Source organism: Ambystoma mexicanum, chromosome 6q (genome assembly GCF_040938575.1).
Source record: "Ambystoma mexicanum isolate Mex_15411 chromosome 6q, UKY_AmexF1_1, whole genome shotgun sequence".
Lineage (NCBI taxonomy): Eukaryota > Metazoa > Chordata > Amphibia > Caudata > Ambystomatidae > Ambystoma > Ambystoma mexicanum.
This window is the reverse complement of record NC_090937.1, coordinates 1,416,324,873-1,416,348,864: the sequence shown is the minus strand read 5'-3', so window position 1 is coordinate 1,416,348,864 and position 23,992 is coordinate 1,416,324,873. Positions and strand designations below refer to the sequence as shown.

The window sequence follows — 23,992 nt, the reverse complement described above, 5'->3', positions numbered from 1 at the left end:
GTAGCAAAGATTCCAAATTAGTCTGTGGCCAACAATCCGGAACTGGTAGAAAGAACGGTGTGATGAACCAGCCCCTAGGATAAAGCAGAGGGAACTGTAGAACAGTAAGGAACCCTCAGTAAGGAGTGACCGGCGCACTCAGGATAGCGTAGGCTCTCGGAAGAGTAATAAAGCGCTAGGGAAAGCGCTCTGGGCAAAAAGGAAAGAAACCAGAAGAAACCAGCTAGTCAGAAAAAGAGGGGAGACGAGAGCAAGAGAGAGGCTGCACGCTCGGCAGAGCCCGGCGGCAGGGGAAAGAGCCGCAAGGCGAGCTAGTGAGAGAGGGATAGAGACGTGCAAGAAATTGGTGCAGAAGGAAAGAAAAGCGTTCCAGTGTGGAACGAAGCGAAAAAGTATGCAACAAGCACTAGCTTTGGATTGGCAGTGAAAAAGCACAATACCGCAGTTGCAACGCACTGGACTGCCCGGAGGGCGGGAGGGAAGAGAATAAGAACCTCCTGGCGGCTGCCATGTTTGCAAAAACAACTAGACCGCATGGTGAGACGCGCAAGTGAACGCAACGACACAATCAATGGCGGACCAGCTTCCAATGATGGCAAAGACACCATGCGCCGGGGCGCATGGCAGTATGCCCCCTCTAACCCATAGGGATGCCTGGTTTCCCGGTATGAGCCATATGAAACCTGTCGACCAAAATTGGTGCCCTTACATGGGAAGCCGGTTCCCAGGAGTCTTCTGAATGTGGATACCCCTTCCAACTGACTAAGTATTCCAAATGGCCCCTGCAATACCGTGAGTCACATATTTGGGATACCTCGAATTCCTCAGAAGGGGCTGGTTGTTTGAATCGGGACTTGGGAACAGTCCTGTTGGCTTCATCGAATGTGACAGGTTTGAGAAGAGAGGAATGAAAGACGGGGTGTATTCGGTTGAGACTGTGTGGAAGTTTAAGTTTGTAAGCAACCAGGTTGATTCTGGCTAAGATGGGGAAAGGGCCTTGATAGTGGGCAGACAGTTTACAAGGCCGGACCCAGCGTGGCAAGAACTTAGTAGAGAGCCATACCCGTTCGCCCACCTTCCAGTCCGGGCCCTTGCTGCGGTGGCGGTCAGCTTGCTGCTTGAAGGCATTACGGCTGTCCTCCAAATTGCGCAGAGCGTTCTTATGAGCTTCAGAGATGTTAGTCAGCATAGTGTCCATGGCCAGTAGATTAGATGGAATCAGTGACAGAGAGAATATGCTGCGTGGATGAAGCCCATACGTACAATAAAACGGCGTATGACCGGCTGCCGAATGTTGTGAGTTGTTGTACGTGAATTCGGCCGTCGGCAATAATTCAACCCAGTTTACCTGCTGCTGGCTGGTGTAACATCGTATGTACTCCAGAGTGCTATTTATGTGTTCCGTCTGCCCATTGGATTGAGGGTGAACACCCGAAGAGAGCGCCCCTTCAATCCCACGTAGTTTGCACTGACTTCCTCTGTCAGAAATGATCTTATCGGGAAGGCCATGTAAACGGAATAAGTCTCTGAGAAACACTCCTGCCATTTCCGTAGCTGACAGAATCTTTTTCAAGGGGGAGAAATTAGCCATCTTTGTCAATGAATCCACAGTGACCATGATGCATGTACAGGAGGACTGTGATACCGGAAGATCTACTATAAAGTCAGTGGATATCAAACCCCAGGGACGTGATGGAACGGGTTCTTGGTGCAATAGACAGAGAGGTTTAGACGTTATGTGCTCGCAGATGACACTCAGATCCTCATTCTCCTTTCGGGCAATTTCGATACGGATACGGCCTTGGTAAACAAAATATATTTCATCATTCAGGCATGGATGGCCACACATGGCCTATGCCTGAATGATGATAAAACTGAAATCCTATTCCTTGGATACACTGCCAATTTAAAAAAAACTCAGCCCCAACTACTCAGCATTTAATATTGATGGCAAATATAAGTACAGTCAAAACACTAGGCTTTCACCATGACTCATCCCTAACACTAAAGAAACAAGTTAACTCCCTTGCATCTTCTACAGCATACACATGCAAGCTTATTAGGGCAAGCAGAGCTTTCCTCACCCACACCAGCTGTATCATCATTGCCAATGCCCTAATACTCTCCAAACTTGACTATTGCAATGCTCTGTATTTGGGAGCCAAAAAATACATCATTGACAAAATTCAAATATTGCAAAACAATGCTCTCAGAACCGCCCTCAATTACCCTCTAAATAACACATTTCTAACAGTAGAAGAAAATACAAATGGCTCAAAATCTGTGACAGAATCTTACTTAAGACAGCATCACTCACCTTCAAATGTCTTAATAATGCAGCCGCCCCCACCTGACAGCAAGAATTGTGAGAAAAACTTCCACTCGCCCCACCAGAGCCGTCGACTCCAAATTTAGACTAAAAAACAGGAGGCAGCAGCTTCCCAGTTAAGGCAGCCCAATACTGGAATGCTCCCCCACTTGACATCAGAACAGACCAGTCCTACTATAGCTTTAGAAGGAATATTCTCACATGGCTACCCTCCAATGACCCCCAAGAGTAACCACGCACTAATCCTTAGCTATCAACCTGACTGTACACATGTATACTCTTAACTGATTTATCGTGTGATGTAATGTATATGCTTATACTGTGCCTGTAACTAAGTTTTTAAGAAATCTTGTTTTCCTGTTCTCTGTAGCGCCCTGTTAACTCTGGGTTTGGCGTGCCAGACAAAAATCAATAAACAAACAAACAAAAAAGCTCTTTACACAGACCGGACAGGAGAATGTATAAGTCCTAATCTCTTGTTTCATCTTAGGCCAGTAGAAAGAGCGGCGCACCAATTCCAATGTACCCGATTGGCCCCGTTGACCAGCGGTCTTATTGTCATGACAACAATTTAGGACCATCCGACGCAGAGGGGTTTTAGGTATAAACAGATGGTGATCAAGAAATATTACACTGTCTCTTTCCTCCAGCTGAGAGGATGTTTTAGGAGAAAGGGAAGGCTGGTCCTGAATGGTTGCTTCTCTGACCCTCTGTAAGAATGATGCCACATGAGCCACTATGCAATTTCGGGGAAGGAGTTTCTCTGGCTGGTGCTGTGTGGTGGAGTCCATAGTGGGTTTGCGGGAAAGGGCGTCTGCCAGTGTTTTCTGGCTATCCAGAAGGTAGGTGACCTGGAAGGCATACTAGGCGAAGAAATGTGCCCACCTGGCGTGGCAGGAGTTAACGCACTCCATGTACTGTAGGAGCTGTCGGTTCCGATGATCTGTACGTATGTGAAACAGGTGAAAACCTCCTTGTAGGAGGTGTCTCCATTCCCTGCATGCCAGTTTCATAGCGATTAGCTCTTTCTCTATGACATAGTAATTACGCTTGCTTTCTGTGAGAGTTTTGGAAAGATACAGCACCAGTTGTTCCAAGTTTTTTATGCTGCTGAAGTAGTACTGCCCCAACTACTGACACTGAGGCGTCTGTTTCTACAATGAATGGTCAGTTCTGATCCAGCTGTCTCAATACAGGGGCCGAACAGAACAGCCTTTTTAAGCGGTTGAAGCTATGCTTAGCTTGAGGGGTCCCGCTGAACTGCGTGGATGACTTCTTTAGAAGAGCAGTGATTGGTAGAACCACCTCCTAGAGGGATAAAGCGACGATAGAAATTTGTCAGCCCCAGGAACCGCTGCACCTCTTTAACAGAGGTTGGTGCTGGCCAGTCGAGAATAGCAGATACCTTTTTCTCATCCATCTGGATTCCGTCGAGAGAAAGGATATACCCAAGATAAGGGACAGACGAGCCACACAAAAGACACTTCTCTGGCTTGGCCAGTAGATGGTGTTCTTGAAGTCAGCTCAGAACCTTTTGCAGATGGTCTTTATGTTCTTGAGGCGATGACGAGAAAACCAAGATGTCATCTAGGTAGATGATGACTGTCAAAAACATCATGGCAGAAAATATTCGGCCCTTAAACCGCTGACAAACGGCGGGGCGTTGACCAGCCTAAAGAGTATTACCCTGTACTCATACAACCCAAAGGGAGTGCGAAACACCATTTCCCACTCATTCCCTGAACAGATGCGCAGTAGGTGGTATGCGCTACAGAGGTCCAGTTACGAGAAAGTCCTGGCACCTTTGACTGCCTTGATGATGTCTGTTATTAGCGGCATAGGATACCGATCTCGTACAGTAACTTTATTAAGGCCCCGATAGTCTATGAAAGGTCAGAGTTTGGTTGAGTCTGTTTAGCTATAAAGAACAGTGCGCCCCTGCAGGAGATCTGGATGGTCTGATGAGACCGTTTTGTAGAAAAGCATCCAAGTATCCCCTAAGGGCTTCTTTTTCTGAGAGTGAGAACATTCTGCCGAATCGAACCAAGGCAGTGGGGACCAAATCAATAGCACAGTCCTCTGGCCTGTGTGGAGGTAGCTCCTGAGGTATCTTTTCTACAAAAACCTGGTTGTAAGCTGTCAACTCCTTAGGTAGGTTGTGAATGCAATGGGTATTTTCATGATCGGCTAGAACTGTTTGAACCGTACTGTACATAGTCCCTGAAAGACAATGTTGTCTGCAGTAACTTGAGTTGAATTCCAACTGGTCATGGGTCCAATCTATCTGGGGGTTGTGTTTCCTCTACCAGGTTATGCCCAAGATGATAGGGAAATGTGCAGCCCGGATAATGTCAAATGTAAGACGTTCTGTGTGGGCCCGGAAATGAGGGTGCTACCATCAACCCCTTCCACCTCTTGCCCTTCTGTTCTTTCAGTCAGCATAGACCCACCTTATCTGCCTATATGGTGTCTACAAAATTGCCGGCTGCCCCTCAGTCCAGGAGCACCATAGATTCGATCTTGCGATGACCTGACAGAACCTGTATTGGTACCACCATGAGACGGGCATCCTCCTGAGTAGGTGAAAAGGCCACTGATAGGATGAGGTAGGGACTGGATGACCAACCTCGGGATCCCGTCCCTCCTAGGACCAAGGTCTTGCGTTTGCTGGACGCTGAGGGGCTACTTCAGGGCACTCCCGAAGTAGATGACCATCCGATCCACAGTAAGCGCATAATCCATTGTCCCTTTGGGGTTTCCATTCCTCAGGGATCAATGGAGCCCTTGCGGCTTCTATCTGCATTGGTTCTTCTCGGTGCTGAGCAGGAGCTGCTAGAAGAGGGAGGTCAGTGATGGGATAGGACCAGGATAGCGTCTTCGTTCGGTCCTACGTTCCTGCATTCTATAATCTATTTGTAAGACTGAAGACAGCAGGTCTGAGGAAGTCGGAGGACTTGGGGTCCTTGCCAGTTCATCCTTAATCTCCTCTTTGAGCCCACGTCAGAATATGGAGTATTGGGCCTGTTCTGGCCCTCCAGCCTCGGCTGCTAGCCTCTTGAAGGTTGTAATATATGACAACAGGTCTGCAGAACCTTGACGGACATCTATCAGTTCTGTGCAAGCGGTGTTGGATATTTCTGATCGCTCAAAGGCCTGTTTTAATTGAGCCACAAATCTCCCGAAATCATGGAGAAGGGGTCTGGAGCCAGTAACGAGCAGTGTGGCCCATGCCAGAGGGTTACCCTTTAAGTTTGATATCATGAAGCCTACACGCGTATGTTCTGATGTATATGTTGTGGCTCGGAATGTGAAATGGATCATACAAGCATCCAAGAATTCCTTTAATTTCTTGGGTGTTCTGTCATATTTCCCTGTTTGTAAGGCAATGGGAGGTAATTCTGCTAGTTGTTCTGGAGTAGTCACCAGTTGCCGTAGGACATTGTTTTCAGCCTTGAGGTTCTGTACCTCCATCGTCAGACCCTGGACCGCTGACAACAATTCATGTATCTGTTCAGCCGTAGCCATGTTTGTTATTGGGCATTGCAATCTGTCAATTCCTCTTTCGTCTTCCCCTGATTCACTGAGCTCTCCCTCCATACTGATGATTCAGTGTCAAATTCCTCCTTCAATGATCTCCTCCGGGTGTTGAAGTCTCTCTTGTTTTTGATGAGGATGGTCTACCCTGTTAAGAAGCCACAGTTACTGTTGCCCTTTAACAGCAGCAATGAGGCCCCTGTTCCGGGATAGCCGGAATGGAGAAAAAGCCTTAAAAGGCACAAAACACCCCAAGAGACGAATTGTAGAGCAGTTGTAGTAAACGTAGCAAAGATTCCAAATGAGTCCGTGGCCAACAATCCGGAACCGATAGAAAGAACGGTGTGATGAATCAGCCCCTAGGATAAGGCAGAGGGAACTGTAGAACAGTAGAAGAACAGGGAAGAACCCTCAGTAAGGAGTGACCGGAGCATTAAGAATAGCGTAGGCTCTCGGAGGAGTAATACAGCACTAGGGAAAGCGTTCTGGGCAAAAAGGAAGGAAACCAGAAAGAAACCAGGTAGTCAGAAAAAGAGGGGAGATGAGAGAGAGAGAGAGGCTGCAGGCTTGGCAGAGGACAGCGGCAAGGGAAAGAGCTGCGAAGCGAGCTAGCTAGAGAGGGATAGAGACGCGCAAGAAATTGGCGCGAAGGAAAGAAAAGCGTTCCAGTGTGGAACGAAGCGAAAAAGGAAGCAAAAAGCACTAGCGTTGGAGTGGCAGTGAAAAAGCACAATACCGCAGTTGCAATGCACTGGGCCGCCGGGAGGGAAGAGAATAAGAACCTCCAGGCGGCCACTATGTTTGCAAAAATAACTAGACCGCATGATGAAATGCGCGAGTAAATGCGACAGCACAATCAATGGCGGACCAGCTTCCAATGATGCCAAAGACGCCATGCGCCCGGACGCATGACACATATAACTTTTTGGGGTCGGCCACAATGTGTACTCCCAGGTATTTGGTCATTGTGCTCCATTTCAGTGGGCAGATTGGGCGGAGGAGGTGTAGAGTCTCGTTTGCTAGATTCACGCCTAGAGCCTCCGACTTGGTATAGTTGATGGAGAAGCCTGCCACTTGTTCAAAGGCTTCCAGCTCAGTCAGGACTACCGGTAGCGAGCTTCGGCTATTGGTCGGCGTTCAAGGACCTCTTGTATTGTTCCCCTTTTAACATTTTTCCTTCGATGTCGTTGTTGTTGGAGAATCTCTGGGCAAAAGGTTCCATGATTAGGGCAAAGATTAGTGAGGAAAGCGGACATCCTTGCCTTGTTCCACACATGAGTGGAATGTGGGCCGATTTATGTTGGTTTACTCTCAAAGTTGTTTTGAGGGCCATGTAGTTGGCTAGTACCATGGTGCAGAAGTTGGGGCCGAATTGAAATGCTTTTAGAGTTAGGTCCATGAATGACCAGTTGACCGGATCAAAGGCCTTAGTTGCGTCAAGGGTGAGTAAGGCTAGTTCTTGGTGGTCTCCTGCTGCTATCTCCACCAGGTTCAGGGCTCGGCGGATGTTGTCTCTGGTGCTTCACCCCGCAATGAAGCATGTGTGATCTGCATTAATAAGCGTCGGGAGAGTACTCGCTAGCCTATTTACTAGCACCTTGGTATAAATATTCACATCTATGTTGAGGAGCGAAATAGTTCTCTGAAGTGCAGTCCCTTGGGTCCTTTCCTGATTTGAGCAGCATAATGGTGGGGGACTCTTGCATTGACAGGGTGTAATGGGGACTCCTTACAAGGAACCCTTCATCTTGTGGATGGGAATGTCTATAATAATGACAAGAAGGGAAGCTGTTCAGGTCCTTTACTTTAATAAGGAATTGTTTTGTTTTGGTTGCTAGGAGATCTCAGAAGAAGAAAAGGGAAAAGACGTCCGTTATCAATGGGCGTACTAGAGAAAGCCTGAGTGAAATTAATTGCGCCGTTGCGCACGCTTTAGAAGTTTATTGTCTCAAAACTTAACTAGAGTGAGAGCGGAGACTGATCAGTTTCACTGAGGTCGATTCGGAAGAAGAATGGAGCTGATGGAGAATAGGAGGCAAGAGAAGGGGGCGGAGCGACGTGAAGAGCGAACCCCTGTAACAGCTGTCTTGATCGGAAAGCGGAGAGAGCGGATCTATCTCCAGCTGTGTGAGTCCCTTCCATCAGTTGATCAAAGTCCGCATGACAGAAGCTGCTAAAGGAAGAAGGGGCCCTGACAGCTTTCCGTCTCCAACCAATCAGAGCATCGCAAGACGCACACAAGGAAGGAGGGGCTGATCAGCGGTATGATCACTGCGGCCCGTATCAACGAAGTGTCACAGTAAGTCACGAGGGTACAGAGAGGCGGACCTGTCGCTAAAACCTAGCTGCCTATGGGAACAATCAAATAAGTGTGTTTCTCAGCGTAAAGTGGGGAAAGTCAACCTTAGAAGGAACGTTACGAACGAATTATTAAGAAGAGTGTTTTTCTTTCAAGAGAGTTCTGTGCAGCAAGTAAAGGACTGTGTGAGAGGGCACTAAAGTGAGGAATCAATCCAGGGATTGAGAGTCCCAAGTCAGTGGCCCTGTGAGGTTATTTTCAGATTTCCTGCCTACCGAACTCAAAGAGAAGGAACAGAATTAAAATAAGGGAAGTCTTTCCCCCCTTTTCCATTGAAGTGTTTCTTGCTACGCTAACAAGAACAAGCTCTTATTCTCTTTGGTGAAGTTCCATGAAGTAATGCTTTTGATGACTTGTATGTTAGGCCTACAACAATAAACTGGTCATCATAAGGCGCCACATACCTTCAACCTGAAGACCTCTCCACGCTACAGTATACTTCTGTCTTGTCTAGTTCCAGTTTATTTGTAGTTAAAAAAATAAAAGAGCACTTGAGAAATATAAACCATAGTCCGCATGTCTCTTATTCCCACATCAAGTCTTAACACGGGGTCACTGAGCATGTTTCTCAAAAGGAGTTTAGGAGCTCTGGCAGGGGGCCCGCGAGGAGAGAGCTGAAAAGTTTATAAAATTTGGGCGACAATCCATCTGGGCCTGGGGCTCTGGGTTTTAGGGATTTTATCACCTGTTCCGCTTCCTCCTTTGAGATGGGGAGCTCCAAAAGCTTTTTTATCCGCCTCCGGAATGTGTGGGAGGGCGGCCTCTGCAATATATTGCTCTTGTGTCTTCGGATTCTGTGTGGTGGCTGTCATGGTGTTGATTAGGTGTGTGGACTCCAGTTGCAGTTTAGATTCTTCTGCGTATTGGGTGATCCCCTTGTGGTCTTTAAAGCCGATTTTGGCGGCGGGTTTTGGCTAATTTACTAACTAGGAACTTGTTGGCTTTGTTGCCGTGTACATAGTAGCTCTGCTTAGTTTGGTATAGGGATTGAGCTGTCTGTTCCACGTAGTGTGCTTCTAGCTTGTTATGGCCGGTTCAGAGTGCCCGGGCGGCTTTCGGTGACCATCCCTTTTTGTGATTCCTCTCTGCTTCGGCTATGTCCTTCTCTAGTTATTCCGGTAGAGAGGCACAGTGTTTTTGAAGGCTGTCGTGTGAGCTATAAGCTCTCCTCTGATGACCGCTTTCATTTCTTCCCATCTTGTGGCAATTGAGGTGGGGCCGGTCAGGTTTTCCTTGAAGTAATGCTGGATGGCTGTGGCCAGGGTGTCTCGGAGAGCCATATCATGGAAGATCAGGTCGTAGAGGGACCATTGTGGTCTCGTGGGTGGCTCGGATGCGTGCTGTTAGGCTCACCGGAGCATGGTCTGATAGCACTCTTGTGCCTATGCATACTTCGTCTGTGAAGGAAAGGAGTTGCGGGCCGGCTAGCAGTAGGTCTAAACGAGATGAGGTGCAATGTATGTGGGAGAAAAAGGAGTAATCTTTAGATGTTGGCGCTAGAACTCTCCAAGTGTCCACTACTTCCAGAGCTTTGAAGAGGTGTCGAAGGCCTTTGGCTATTTTGGAGTCTTGTGCCGTGGGGGGGGGGGGTCTGACTTGTCCATCAGCGGCTCCGGGACACCATTAAAGTCTCCTCCTATCATTGTTTGTCCCTCTAGGAAGGGCAGCAGGGCGGCTTCTTATTTGGCAAAATATAGATACAACCTCCATCACCTTCCAGGTCCACCCATGCTTCCTTGTACCATTGTAATTCTCTGGGTTCCTTTATGGTCGTGTGATATAGGCTATCCACTATATATCCTGTATTGTATATGGCAGTCATTCTATACTTGGGCTCTGTACTATCTCCTGTTTGCACCTCCGCCTCATGCTTAATTTGTGCCACACCATTTGCACGTCCCATTGTTACCATCATCAGTGCACCATTTGGTACTGCATTTGCACAGCATCGGCGTCCCAGTTGACACACACAAAAGATGAGGAGCAAAAAGATGAGTGGTATGAGGAGTTTTACCGTCATCCCGAGCCAGGAAGGTACCCATGAAAAAAAATATTGTCGAAGCAGGTGCTGGGCTGTGCTCCTCCTTCGTCCTTCATCCGCTCGCCGAGGTCGTGCACTGCTGCTATCACATGTGTGAGGGAACCGTTCTCAGCGTCTGCAGAAGGTATAAATGTGCAACATGCCCTCCCGATTTTTTGGCAAACACCCCCATCGATTGCTGTTAATAGATCCAGCACGTATCGGTTTTGCGTCGTCATTAATCGCAAGGCTCCAAGTTCCACTTTGATGGCATTGAACCCTTCTTCAGTGTCTTTGGCCACTTGGATGAGCTCCCACCTTGTGATTTGGAGCCACTTGGCATTCGCTCTCGCCTGTATGCTGGGAACGAGGGACGCGAAAAATGTCTCTACGGAGCTGAACAATTGGAATAGATCCGGTATTTAGGCCAAAGGACTTGGCTGAAATGTAGTTTGAGGTTCGCTTCTTTCTTTGGAGTGGATGTTGTACATCTTTCTTGGGGATGGTTCTTTTTGGATTGTCGCATGTTTACTTCTTTCATAGATGTGGCTCTCAGGGATCACCATTAGCGCAGAATGCAGCGTTGCCAGGGAGTACGTGCCTCTCCATGATTGCGGGAGATGCAGGTACGCATGTTGCCGCAAACACAATATGTGTCCATCATCGCCGCCGTTCCCTTTTTCATGTCAGGTATTAAGAGTGTTTTGCTGCAGTTTTTGTTGTTCCCCATGTCTCTTTTCCCTTCTCTGTGGAAGCACAGTTCATACGAAATGTTTTTCAGCAGCTTGAAGGGTTTCTCGATGGCAGTGACACACGTGAGTTTGCTTATGTGTTCAGTCCAAATGGGAGCACATGTTCTCTGTACCCATGAGAGTTTTTCTTCAGACAGTCCTCGCAGCGCTTCTGCTTTGCACAATATCTCTTCCTTCTGCCATTTATTGTCCAAGTGTAATGTTCCCTTTATTACCAAAAAAGGCTCTTTTACACAAATCACTCCTTGTGGCCGGGAGTAACATGTCCGCTCGTTCTGCAAAAGTTTGAATGAAACTATGTGCGCTTGAAAGGTATTTTTGATTCTGCATAGCGCGCGATGTAGGAGACATTGGGCCTCTGCAAATGGAATTTCTTGTGGCAGTAGTACCTTGGGAGTGCCTGAGGCATGAGGTATGAGTGAGCTGTTACGCTCACCTGGTTCCCACAGGGGTGTCGGGTGGAACTGGATAGCCACGGTCTCCACCAATGTGATGCGTAGTGCAGAGATGACTGACTGGACTGGCCCACCTAGCTTCGGCTGCTTGACCCGTAGAGGTAGTCTCCTAAAGGCGGAGAAAGGGAATCAGCCACCCGTGGATCTGAGTAATAGCCCCTCACTGCGTCCCCATTTATCACCTCTGATATTCCCGTTCACAAAGCTCACCTTATAGTTTTGAATGATGAGCTCTCCATCCTGCGAGGAACGCAGGGGCGCGTTGATGGCCAGTTACTTCGCTGGCTTGAGTATATTGGAAGAGTTCTAGACAAATCTTGGCTCCAAAACTCCTAGCGAAGGGCCGTAAGCATATAGTTCTTAAGAGTTCAAAAATGTCTGAATAATCACTCTTGTTCAATTCCTTTGTTTATCTTGCAGCTTAGACCCAAAAGAAGATAGTTCTGTGGCAGCTAAAGCATTCAGGTAAGAGTCTGTACTGTCCGATAAATAATGCCAAAGTTTAACTTGCTGCTTTCTCTTTCCTTACAGGTGCGGCTTAAGAAGATTTGGCGTGCTGGTGAATAATACCTCCCGCGGTAAAATCAGCTAAGTATATGGTGGCAAGGGATTGTCCTTGTTTGTTTCCCCTCGGCTCACCTTGTTATTTTCTTGTCCCCCTTAGGTGCTGGAATGCGGCAACATAATGATGGAGGCCGCGCCTGATCGTAGAGATGCTGCGAGGAACGGTGAGAATGGCGCGGCGCTGCTGCTGGTGATGCTACGTGTTTAAATAAAGTCTTTTTCTTGTTTCAAGGTGTGATGAATCCGGAATCAGGTAAGAAACCCAATGTTCTTGTTGTAACCTTTCTTCTTCTTTCCCCTTCTTTCTAGGCGCTCTGGACTCCAGGCGGGCGTGGCACGAGGCTGGATGCTGACTGCAGACTGCAGACATGGTGAGCGTTACGCTGCAGGATGCAGAATAATGCGAAGCGTGTGCTCCCCTTCGGGCGTGGTTTAAATAGCCTCCAAAGTAGTCCCAGGTAAGTATTCCTCCACAACCACACCCGAGTAACAAAATAGTCCCTAGGTAAAGTAGTTCCTTCCAAGCCTCACATGGGCTTGGATCTCTAGCAGGATGGTCTGCATCAGGTAAGTTTTAACATATGAGCCTGGCGTCCATGGCACCAGGACTGTTCCCCCATATGAGCCTGGCGCCATAGACGCCAGGACTGTACCCATATAGCCCCTAACAAGGGTTGCTGGGCTTTCTCAGGGTAACATGATGCCTGCTTCCGCGGTTGCTGGACTAGGTCTGGATGCCCGGGGGTAGGCATCATGACATGAGCAGACATAGCAGCTCTTATTAGCTGTCTGCTTTGCTGTGTTGCTCATGTCTGCATACCACTTATTTGTTTGGTGGGGGTGCTGGGGATCATCAACTGTGTCTAAGACGAATTTTAAATGTTCTTCCCAACATTCTCGTGGCATTTCCCTCTTCTTTCTCCTAAGCCCCCCTCCCTCAGTCCCCTGGCTATGCCGGTCACCCATTTTGCCATCCCATTGAGTGTATAAATTGTAGTACGTGCTTACCATGTGCTCACTCCTATTACCCCCTTCTTTAGGGGTTGGGCCGTTAGATGTTGCCATTTCTGAAAGCGGCACGGTTGTTGGGTAAGGGTGATTTTGCACCCACGTTAGTTATGAAGGGGTTCTGTCATTCATCGTATACACACTAAAGTGGGAATCATTTATTTGTGGGGACTTTGGGGTGGCCTGCATCGTTGTGATGTGGGGAACACTTGTGGTATCATTATTATATTCATCCTCGGATGTCCTATAACCCCATATTAACTTGGCGCTGTCCCAGGTCAGATGGGTCCCTTTCTTGATTGTTTCCAGACCCACATCCCCCTGGCCAACATCAATTGATATGTATACAATTATCGAATATAGAAACAGGCCAAACAATGTTGAAAAGAATACTACTGCACACACAAACAGCACACATTCATATGAATAACTAGGATACGCCTCTCTCCTCCATCTACTCCTATCTACACTATCACTTGTTGCTGCTGGGGCCTCGTCCATGCCCATTGAGGCTCCTATTAAAACAAAATATGAGCAATTGTTAATCGTGCATATTATTTGCGTGTGTTTTTTACAATCATTATTTTGTACATTTTAAATTCTCTTTTCCGGGTCATGATCATTTCTCTGTATCAGTCGAAGCCAAGTTTCATTATCATCTCTATATATATACACATTCTTTGGTCTTCCGCGTCCTTCCGTTTCCCTCCCCCACACCTCAAGTCTGGGGGAAGGCAACTGAGGGAGGCAAAATACTGTCCGTTCAATCCATTGCTAAGGAAGGAACATTTTTTATTTTCGTGCACATGTTTCAACTGTACAATAAGACTGAAGGGATAAATAGGGAGAGGAAGAGAGAGAGAGAGAGAGAGAGTAGACAGTTCATTGTCATCTCAATCTGTCATACACATATCAAAACATTATTATACTGTACAACTATTTACATGTTTACCAGTCCTGAGTTTTTCTCATGCTATATGGTGTCTGTCCCTGTATACTTTTATTTTCTACGTTTGTGTGCTACCCTCATCCTCACCTTCTTTAGGGTCTGTGCCATTTATGCTTCCACGGGCTCTACACACATCTGTCAAATGTACCCAGTACCTTAGTGCCTGTACCTTGACCGACGTGGGCATACAATAGATCTCCGCACAAAACTTCTCACGTACACCATGTCACCTGTCATCAACTGGCAGTCTGGGCTTCTGTAGTTTGAGCTACTGTGTTGGTAGAGTTGTCCTGTGTGAAGGGGACGGTGCTATTTGCTTGGCTATGGCTTGTGCTGCTTTTGTCAAGTTTGAGATACTCATGGAACTTCTCCCCTAACACAGTGGCGCTTTGGTGTGCGTCTGACTGCCTACGCAAGGGTGAGTGGGCTGTGTGCATCCTCCTACCTGTCACTATTTCATGCGGTGACAGGTGGTGGTCCGAACTGGGTTGGTTTCTCATTTTCAAAAAGCGCCAGGGGTAAGCAATACATCCAGTTCTTTTTGAGTGTGTGGCACAGTTTCGCCAACCTACTCTTGAGCAATCCGTTCATCTTCTCCACAACTCTTTTCTGTGTCGTGCAATCCGGGGATGCATACTTTACTGGAAGTTCTAAGATGCCACAAAGCCAAAGCATTATCACATTTGGCTGCAGGAGTGTGCAATGCTCTACAAGGCTCCATTGTTTAATGACATTTAAATCAGCCCAGCATATTACTTGTTGTCTCCATATGAACGTACATGATGCCTCCCTCTCTACTATCAAACCGTCTCTCCAGCTCCTTCCAATCTATGTGGTAAGTGCAGATGAAAGGAAGTGACAAGAGCTGAAGTTATTTCAAGGAGAGGCGGTTTTCCTTCCCTCTACCTGAAACTCATGCTGTAACCCACATAAGCAGTCACAGGAGAAGGGAGAGGAGCCCCCCTCCTCCATTTCCTTGAATTTAATCCCAGTCTTTTCCCCAGTCCCTGGTGCTCCGGTCACATCCGGCACCCCCCGGTAACCCATTCCCGCACACAGTGTCACACACGTGTGTATGGTTCGGGCGCCCCAGTCGCTCTGTCGCGGCTGGGAACGCATATTTTATTTATACTGCATGCAGCGGAGTGCAACATCATCCCACCACATGCATACGCCCTTAATGGGGCAGCGCCACAGTGGCAATGGTGTGGCCTCTCATCAGTTGCTCTTCCTGTAATATAATTAAGCCTTCCAGTGTTTGCGGTGCTGGCGAGTGACATAGCAGGGCCAGGTAATTGGGGTGAGGACGGGAGCGCAAAGAAGATGAGGGAACGGGGAATGGGACATACGCAAGCACACACTTATCTTTAGCCAGCAGGGGAAGATGGCGGCCTTCAGCCCAGAGGAGGCCGTTCTGAGCCTCCTCATTGGCTGGGATGTTGAAGCCACGCCCCCACCGGGTACTAATACAAGATAACAGTCTTATAGTAAATGGCCAGACCATGTTTATTTCAAACTGATTGTTTTGTCTGCTTTTAGTGGATATTGGATATTGGATTTGTCAAAAACATTTCACAATTGGCAGGTATCCTGGTACCTAATCTAAGTTTTACATCTGACAGCATTCATCTATTATCCCCCAGTGTGTACGTATATGTTTTTACATCCATTTTACATGCAATGCGGTCCGGAACTGTGTGGGTGCATAATAACATTAATAATAATAATATTAATAATAATAATTACCACAGTGAACATTGTGAATTGTCACTAAGTGCTGAAAAAAGGTTGCTTTATCACTCTACATATCAATTCAATGTTATCACAGGTATTCAGACTTGTGGATTTAGCTTACGCTCACATCCCTAAAAAGAATTCATCAGTCCAGGACTAACCAGAGAAAATAAAATTTAAGTTGGGAATGGAAAAGTAACCAGCCAAGACAGGCAAGTGCTGCTGAAATAGAATTACGATAGGAGAGGAGACAGAGTACACGACCAGAGGAATGGTAGATTGATTTTAAGGGAGCACGGCGAGAACATGGAAGACCAAAGAGCGTGACAGAGCAGTAGAAAAGTCGAGAGAAGATGAGAGAAGAGATAAGAAGTTTAGTTGCATGGAAATTAAGAGAAGAGCGAACTTTACGAATATTATAGAGATGAAAGTGACAGGAGCGAGATGTAAGAGAAATGTGATGAGTAAAAGAGAGATTAGAGTCCAGGTAAAGACCAAGATTGCGTGCAGTAGGAGAAATAGAAAGAGTAGATGGAGGGAAGGAAATAGACAGTGGTGGGGGGTAAAGGGGAAGAATGTTAGCAGGGAAGAATAAGACCTCAGTCGTCCCAGCATTTAAAGTGAGAAAGTGAGACGCCATCCAAGATTTAATGGCAGAGAGACAAGTTGTAAGAGTGTGGTGAATTTCCGAAGTGAATGACATGGAAAGAGTTGTGTCGTCGGCGTAGAAGTGATGAGAAAGTTCAAAAGAAGAAATAATAGGAGCAAGTAGTGAAGTATATAGTGAAAATAGAAAAGGACCTAAGACTGAGCCTCGGGGAACACTGTGGTCAAGAGGGAAAGATGAGGAGGTCTTACCACCCCAAGAGACAGAAAAAGTTCTATTAGATAGATAAGAAGAGAACCAGGAAAGAACAGAACCCATAAAACCAAATGAAGAAAAAGAGTCCAAAAGCAAAGAATGGTCGACAGTGTCAAAAGCTGCAGATAGATCAAGAAGAATAAGAAAGGAGGAGTGTTTAGAGTGGCGAGCAGACAGAAGAGAGTTAAGCACACAGATCACAGCGGTCTCAGAGGAGTGACGGGGAAGAAACCCAGACTGAAAGCATGAAAGAAGAGATAGATCATTGACAAAAGAAGATATCTGACAATAGACAAGGCGCTCCAAAAGCAGCTTATATAAATAGAGTAAAAGAGAGATAGGACGGAAATTAGAAATTATTTTGATTCTAGATCGAGGGGGGTGAGTATATTGTTTAGGAAAAGTCTTCCGGTGAAAGTGGAGAATACATTGACAGATGATGAGGGGCGAATTTTGTTACTTGACATAGTCTATGCTGGGAAGAGGATGACAATTGGGACGATTTATGCTCCATGTTCCCCAAATGTACAGTTTTTCAACCAATTGGGAGCATTGTTGGATGAAATGCAAGGTGATATGCTGTTAGTGGGAGGAGATTTTAATATAGTGATGGACAGTAAAATTGACCGGATATCTGACTGTAGATATAGTGATGACAAGGTCAGTGAGGAATTAAGAAATGTTGTATTTAAGTATGGGCTGGCTGATGTGTGGAGAGAGCTTCACGTTGGGGAGGAGGAATTCTCGTTTTACTCTCCTGTTCATAACTCGTATTCTAGAATAGATAATTTTTTTGTCAGTAAAACAGTCATTAATCAGGTAGCGGGTTCGAATATTCAGGAACAGGGCATATCTGACCATGCTTTGCTTGATATGCAAATTAACTCGGAATACACAGGGGTGCGATCCAAAAGATGGAGGATGCAAGCGAACGTCCTAGTTAGTCACAAAGGGTTTGGGAGATTTTATAAGAGTTTATTTTGAAGATACTAAAGGTACAATCGGAATTAAGACTGTCTGGGACTGTTCTAAGGCGGTACTACGGGGTGAGTTGATAGGTAGAGGTACGCATGCTAAGAACACAAAACAAAAGGAGATTAGTAAATTGGAGGAGGAGGTTAAAGTTATGCAGAAGGTATGTGCAATTGATAACCTGGATCAGAATAGAATTAGATTGTTAAAATTGGAAGCAGAATTGCATGATCGTGTACAACAATTGGCAAATAATAGTATGTTTTATTCAAGGCAACGGTTTTGGGAATCGGGTGACAGGAATGGCAAATTGTTGGCTGTTAGGTTTAGAGGGATGATTACGGACACATGTGTCTCTTCTATTCAAACAGATGGAGGAGTTACTTTACATATGACAAAATAACATTTGTGAGTGTTTTAGTGGTCACTATGAGCAGTTATACAAGGAGGAGATATATCCCAGTACAGAGAACCTAGAAAACATGTTTGATAACATTTCTCTGTCTAAGTTAGATTTAGGGAAAAGGGACATGTTGGATTCTGTGATTTATGTTGCTGAAGTATATACTGCTATCTCACAAATGAAGGATGGGAAATCGCCTGTGCCGGATGGCTTGGTGGCAGAGTTATATAAGAAGTTTGACTCTCTAGTGGCACCAACTTTATGTGAAGTTTATTATGATTTTTTGCAAACTGGAATAATGTGTGATTCGATGAAAGAGGCGTTGATTATTGTAATTCCAAAACCAAATAGGGATCATAAGAAATGTGGGAATTATAGACCCATCTCTCTATTGAATGTTGATCTAAAAATGTTTACAAAAATTTGGGCTAATAGATTGAAGTCATGTATAGGTGATCTGATTGATGGGTCTCAGGTAGGTTTTAGTCCAGGACGGTTTGGGTACGATAATATACAGACATTGTTAAATGTGATTGGCACACATTATGGAAAAGATTTGAATTATATTGTTGGTTTGTTTGATTCTGAAAAGGCCTTTGACAGGGTCAACTGGACATTTATGGAATATACGTTGCTGAAAATGGGATTTGGACCAATGTTTATGAAGATGATAGAGTGTATCCATCGTGATGTTAGGGCGCAGGTGCAAGTTAATGGGGAGATTTCAAAGTCATTTCCGCTTTTGAAGGGAACACGTCAAGGTTGTCCGCTATCGCCGTTTTTGTTTAATTTGGCATTGGACCCTTTGGCGGAATACATCAGACAATGTGAATTGATAAAAGGGACAAGGGTAGGGAAAACTGAGATCAAAATTTTGTCCTACGCAGATGATATGATGATTTTGTTGTCTAATCCAGAAGAATGTGGGGCTATACTGAAGGAAATGTTTTAAGAAGTGGGAAAATTATCTGGACACAAAGTTAATTGGGAAAAAACTGTGATATTTCCATTATCTAGAACATATGATAGTAGTATCTTGTAATTGTAATTGGTCGCCTGGAGGTGTTACGTACTTGGGTATTCATATTGTGGGAGAGCTGGGTAAAATAGTTCAGTGTAATTTGGAGAAGGTGCTACCTAAAATATCATTGATTATTAAAAAATGGGAGGGATTACATTTGAACCTGTGGACGAAAATCAATGCAATCAAAATGGTTCTGTTACCTAAATTGTTATATATTATTCAATCAATACCGTTGCGAATATATAGAAAACAATTGTCCAAGTTAGATAAACTTTTTCAATCCTTTTTGTGGGGAATTAATAAAAGACCTTGTATTCCAAAATGTATGTTAATGCAGAGAGTTGATTGAGGAAGGTGAGTTTGGCTATCCAGACATGACGAAATACTGCAATGCTTTTTTGCTTAAAAAGAGTTCACATTATTTTAAGGAAGAACATGCTAAGGAACCAATTTGGTTGAGAATGGAGAGGGAGTTGTGTGCACCATTTCATTTGGATAACATATAAAGTATGGGAAGTTTGCCTAATAAAAGGCTAAACGTGCCAACGATACTGGCAACTAGACAAGCTGTGGGGTTATGGTTTAGGGATAATGAACAGAGTTATGGTTTTAGCTCGGATGCCTCTATTTGGTATAATGAAGCGCTACAAATTAATAATCGATGTCTGTACTGGAAGAGTTGGGTTCAGAGGGGAACTCTGAAGCTGGGAGATATTTTGGATGGAAACAGATTGCTGAATTTTGATGAATTTAAAGGTAAATTTGATCTAGGTCAGAGAGAATTGAATAGATATTTGGATCTGGTTGCCTTGATTAATCAAAGGAAGAATATGGCTAGTGGTACAATTGGAGTGAAACCTGAGATTAGTAAATGGTTAGAGGGACTGGAGTATGGTGTAAGGACTTATATGCAGTTTATGCCCTTGGAAGGGGGTCATGTTTTAGCTTGGGATGGGTTGAAAGAGGCCTGGGCGAATGATGTGAGTAGGTTCATATATGAAAATGATTGGAGGAATATTTTAAGGGTAGGTGTAAATTTGAAGGGAGATATGACTTTGCATTTGATTCGACAGAAAATTATTGGGTGGGTTTAAATGTTTAAGTTAAAACTGAGATTGGATGACCTGTGTTGGAGCTGTGCTACTGGCAGAGGTACGCTTTTGCATCTGCTATGGGAATGTACAAGGGTACGAACGTTTTGGGAAGATGTAATAGATATGATTGATTTGGTTTTTGGTATAAACCTGCCAAGATCTGCGGTAAACATAATCTTGCTCTCGCATGAAGATAGATGTACGAAAACTAGGAAGTATAATTTATGGATTGAAAAGGCTGTGATGATTGCAATTAAGTTGATCCTCAGAATTTGGAAGACGAGGAAGAAACCTAAGGTTGAAGACTGGTTGATGGAATTAGAAATATTGTCACAATATGAGAAAATCTAATTGAAAAATAAGGATAAAGAAGAGGTGTACTTGTCATTATGGGGACCATTTGATGACCTTTATGGATGAATTAGTGGGAAATTGGACGGAACATTTAAGGTGTTTTTTTTTCTCTTCCCTATTTCTTCTCCATCTTCATTCTCTTCTTTTCTCTTGTTGTTTATGTTGTCTGATGTTTGTTTGTGGTGGTAATGAGTGTATTTGGTGGTGATTAATTTTACGTTTCGCATAGGAGGGTTTAATTCCTGAAATCTATATTGTGGATGTTCAAGAATTATGGATTTACATGTTTATTGTGAAATCTTGTTAGATATATGCGAAATTGTTGTAATTTACTGGAAATTCAATAAAGAAATATATAAAAAAAAGAAAAGATGAGAGGATTAGCATAAGGATTTTTTTAGAATGGGAATAATGGTTGCGTGTTTAAAGGCTATGGGAAAGATGGTTGTAGAAAGGCAAATGTTAAAGAAAGAGACAAGAAATGGTATGAGAGAAGGATTGATTTTAGGAATAAGAACAGATGGAATATGCTGCTGTAGGATGAACTTTGGCCAACAGGAGTATTACATTAGGGTCAGAGACAGGAGCAAAGTCAGAAAAAAGAATCTAGGGAGTAGGTGGGGGAGAAAATACAGTATTAGAAGAGAACGAGTTTACAATGTCCTGGAGTAAAGTGTGGACTTTGGAAGAAAAAAAGAGCAAAATCAGAGGCAGAGAGGGTAGAATTAATAGAGGGGAAGGAGGGGAAAGAAGCTGAGTTAATGTTTGAAGAAGACGACTAGGATGGGCAGAGATTGAGTATGAAGAAGGTCTGAGAAGTAGGTGCATTTAGCAGAGTTTAGACAGTTTTCGCAGGGAGTGTGGTAGGAAAAATAAGCAGAGTGTTTAGACGGAGATCGAGTTTTAAGATCGGGTCTCTCCAAGTGACGGAGAAGCCGCTGCATGTAAACAGAGATGAGAAGAGAGCCAAGGTTGGGCAGGTTTGCGGGTGGGCTGAAAAGTGGAGAGAGGATAAAGTTAGTCAAGGCCTAAAGAAAGAGTTGAAGAAAGAGTAGAGGAGTCCTCATCCGCAGAAAGAGAGCTAAAATGAACGAGAGAAGGAAGAATTGTAGTACAAGTGATGAGATAAAGTGAAGAGTTGAAGTTGCGTAGAACGCGTCGATAGAATGTTTTAGGTGAAGGAGGCGTAGAGGAGATGAGAGAAATGGGAGGGAGAAATGATAGAGAGTAAAGAGTGGTCAGAAAGATAGATGGGTAAAGCTAGTACAGAGGAAGCAGTAAAAGTAGAAAGAAAAATCGAATCCAGTGAAGAGCCAGGGATATGGGTAGAAGGAGTAGTGAGTGGGGATAGTAAGTGAGAGTCAAAATAGAAAGAAAGGGAGAAGCTGAGTGAATAGAGGAAAGGTGGAGATTAAAGTTGCCTAATAGAGCACGCAGAGTTGGGCTGGGAAGAATATGACAAGAAAGGTGATCAATATCCTCACAAAATGACCCAAGTGGGCCAGGTGGGCGGTAAATGACAAGGAAAGAAACATCGTGGGGAGCAGTGAAAATCTTGTAAATAAACTCAAAGGAGGTGTAGACAGGCGTGGCAACAGGTGAAGAAATGAAAGAATAGGAGGAGTGACAGAGTATACCAATGGCACCTCCTCGGCCGATGGATCGTGGGACATGAGCAAAAGAAGACAGGGAGGAAGGAAGAGAGGCAGCAACAGTTGAGTTATGGGGTAAAATCCAGGTTTCAGTTATACAAAGAAAATGAAAACATAGTCTCAAGAAAATGTCCAATACTGCAGATGTCTTACTGCATAGGGACCTTGCATTCCAAAGGCCCAGGTCTATGGCAGCAGAAGTGTCAATAAGCGGTGGATAAGTAAGGTTAGGATTCGTACATAAGTATGTAGACTGGTTGTCCAATTGTTGGCTGTCAGAAGATAACAAATTTGATACTGAAATGGTAATGTAAAAATAAACCAGTACCTTGATAGTGTTCTGAATAACAGGCAGTGATTTGATCGGCAGTACTGGGGAGGACGGGGGCACTGGAGCGCGGCATGGCTACAGGACCATGGGCCGCGTTCCCGCCGTGGACAGCGGCAGACAGCAAAGCCCCACTTAGCCCGACTTTGCCGCAGCCTCGACAGAAGGCAGGACTTTCAAGTCGCGGCGAGCGGGGTGAGAGTGAGGCAGGGGGTGTGGCTTCTAATTGACTCTAGCAGCTAAATTGCTTCAAATTGACTCTAACAGCTAAGTGGTGCATACCTAGAGTGTGGGGGAAAGTGAATCACCCTCCAAGACGTTGTAGCAGTCCAGGTTATGGAATACAATTGCACGAGAAAGGTTAACGCATTCAATTCATGACACCCAGTCTTAATTCTTTGAAACCCGGTCTCCAATCCTACAATACATAGCGAAAGACTGTTTGGCCATTATGTGCCCCTGGAGGTTACGAGTGTTGGATGGTTGGAGATGTAAAGAACAACCTTGACAATGTGCATGTATTTAACACTGCAAGACAGCACTATCCTGAACTTAAACCTCATTTGCTAGACATCCAGGGGAGAAGATGGGTGAGGGAGGTAACTTGTTTGAATTGAATTAGTTAAACGGTTGAAACATATATTAATGTGATGTTTGGAAAACTTAAAATGAATATGTCTAAAATAGAAAACCTGTACATTTCAATTTGACGAGATGTACTGCAAAAACCATTTGAAGTTGGAAAAAAAACAATCATTTTTAAAACCCAATGTTTTGGCTTGTGCGTAGTTATCATATGCCCATGTAATCAAATTTTCCAACTGGTGCCATCGGTATATTATTTCATTTTTTGGGGTTACCCATGATTGTAATTCTTCCTCACACTGCACCCAACGGTCTCCTTCCTTTCCTATTTTGTGCATACATGCGTAAAAGTGGCCTGCCGAAAGTCAGCCTCAGTAACTTGAACGCCCTTTAGTGAGTTTAGGCTGTGGTCCCTGGTTGCTCTTCGATAGGTTTGTATTTTTCCTTCACCTGTGGCCCTTGGACTCTTGTCATCTAAAACTCTCATTAACCATTACACTCCTTTTGTTTACTTTTAGGAATTATTATTGACAGCAAACGTTGAACAATTCAAGTGCGCCAATACAGAGAAGTCTGACAGCACCAAGGTAACTAGTGCAGGGGGGCAAAGGAAGAATACTGTGCCATCTAATGTGCAATTTCACTTGCTGTTGATGCAAAGAAAACAGCAAACATCAAACTTTCAAATGAATGGATGAAATATAAAAATATATATTTAGAAATCAGCATGTAAAGAAATGTGCATGGGCTTCTGATGTAAAGATGATCAGTACCAGTCTTCAGTACTTCGCAATCTGATTTCATGGCCTTTTTTAATTGTAAATCATGTGTGGGCGTGAATCTGGAAATTGCAGGTGGGATGATGGCAGCTATTGCTGCAGTGTTTTCTAACCAACCGGGCCCATGAATACATTGATATAAAATTAGGCGTGATCTAACATTAACACAGGTTTATATCTGCTGTATCACCAGGTGTTACTAATTATCATCATTATTACATACATCAACAGATCT

General features: G+C 44.7%; 1 protein-coding gene across 2 annotated transcripts in view; it reads left to right on the top strand.

The window, feature by feature from the left end:
- CFAP99 (cilia and flagella associated protein 99) overlaps positions 1 to 23,992 on the top strand; it is a 947,596-nt gene that overhangs the window by 357,252 nt on the left and 566,352 nt on the right. For both annotated transcript variants that reach the window (XM_069632119.1, XM_069632120.1), the window contains one exon: positions 23,497 to 23,565. In XM_069632119.1, coding sequence (XP_069488220.1) covers positions 23,497 to 23,565 — 69 coding nt within the window. The remainder of the gene's footprint in view (positions 1 to 23,496; positions 23,566 to 23,992) is intronic.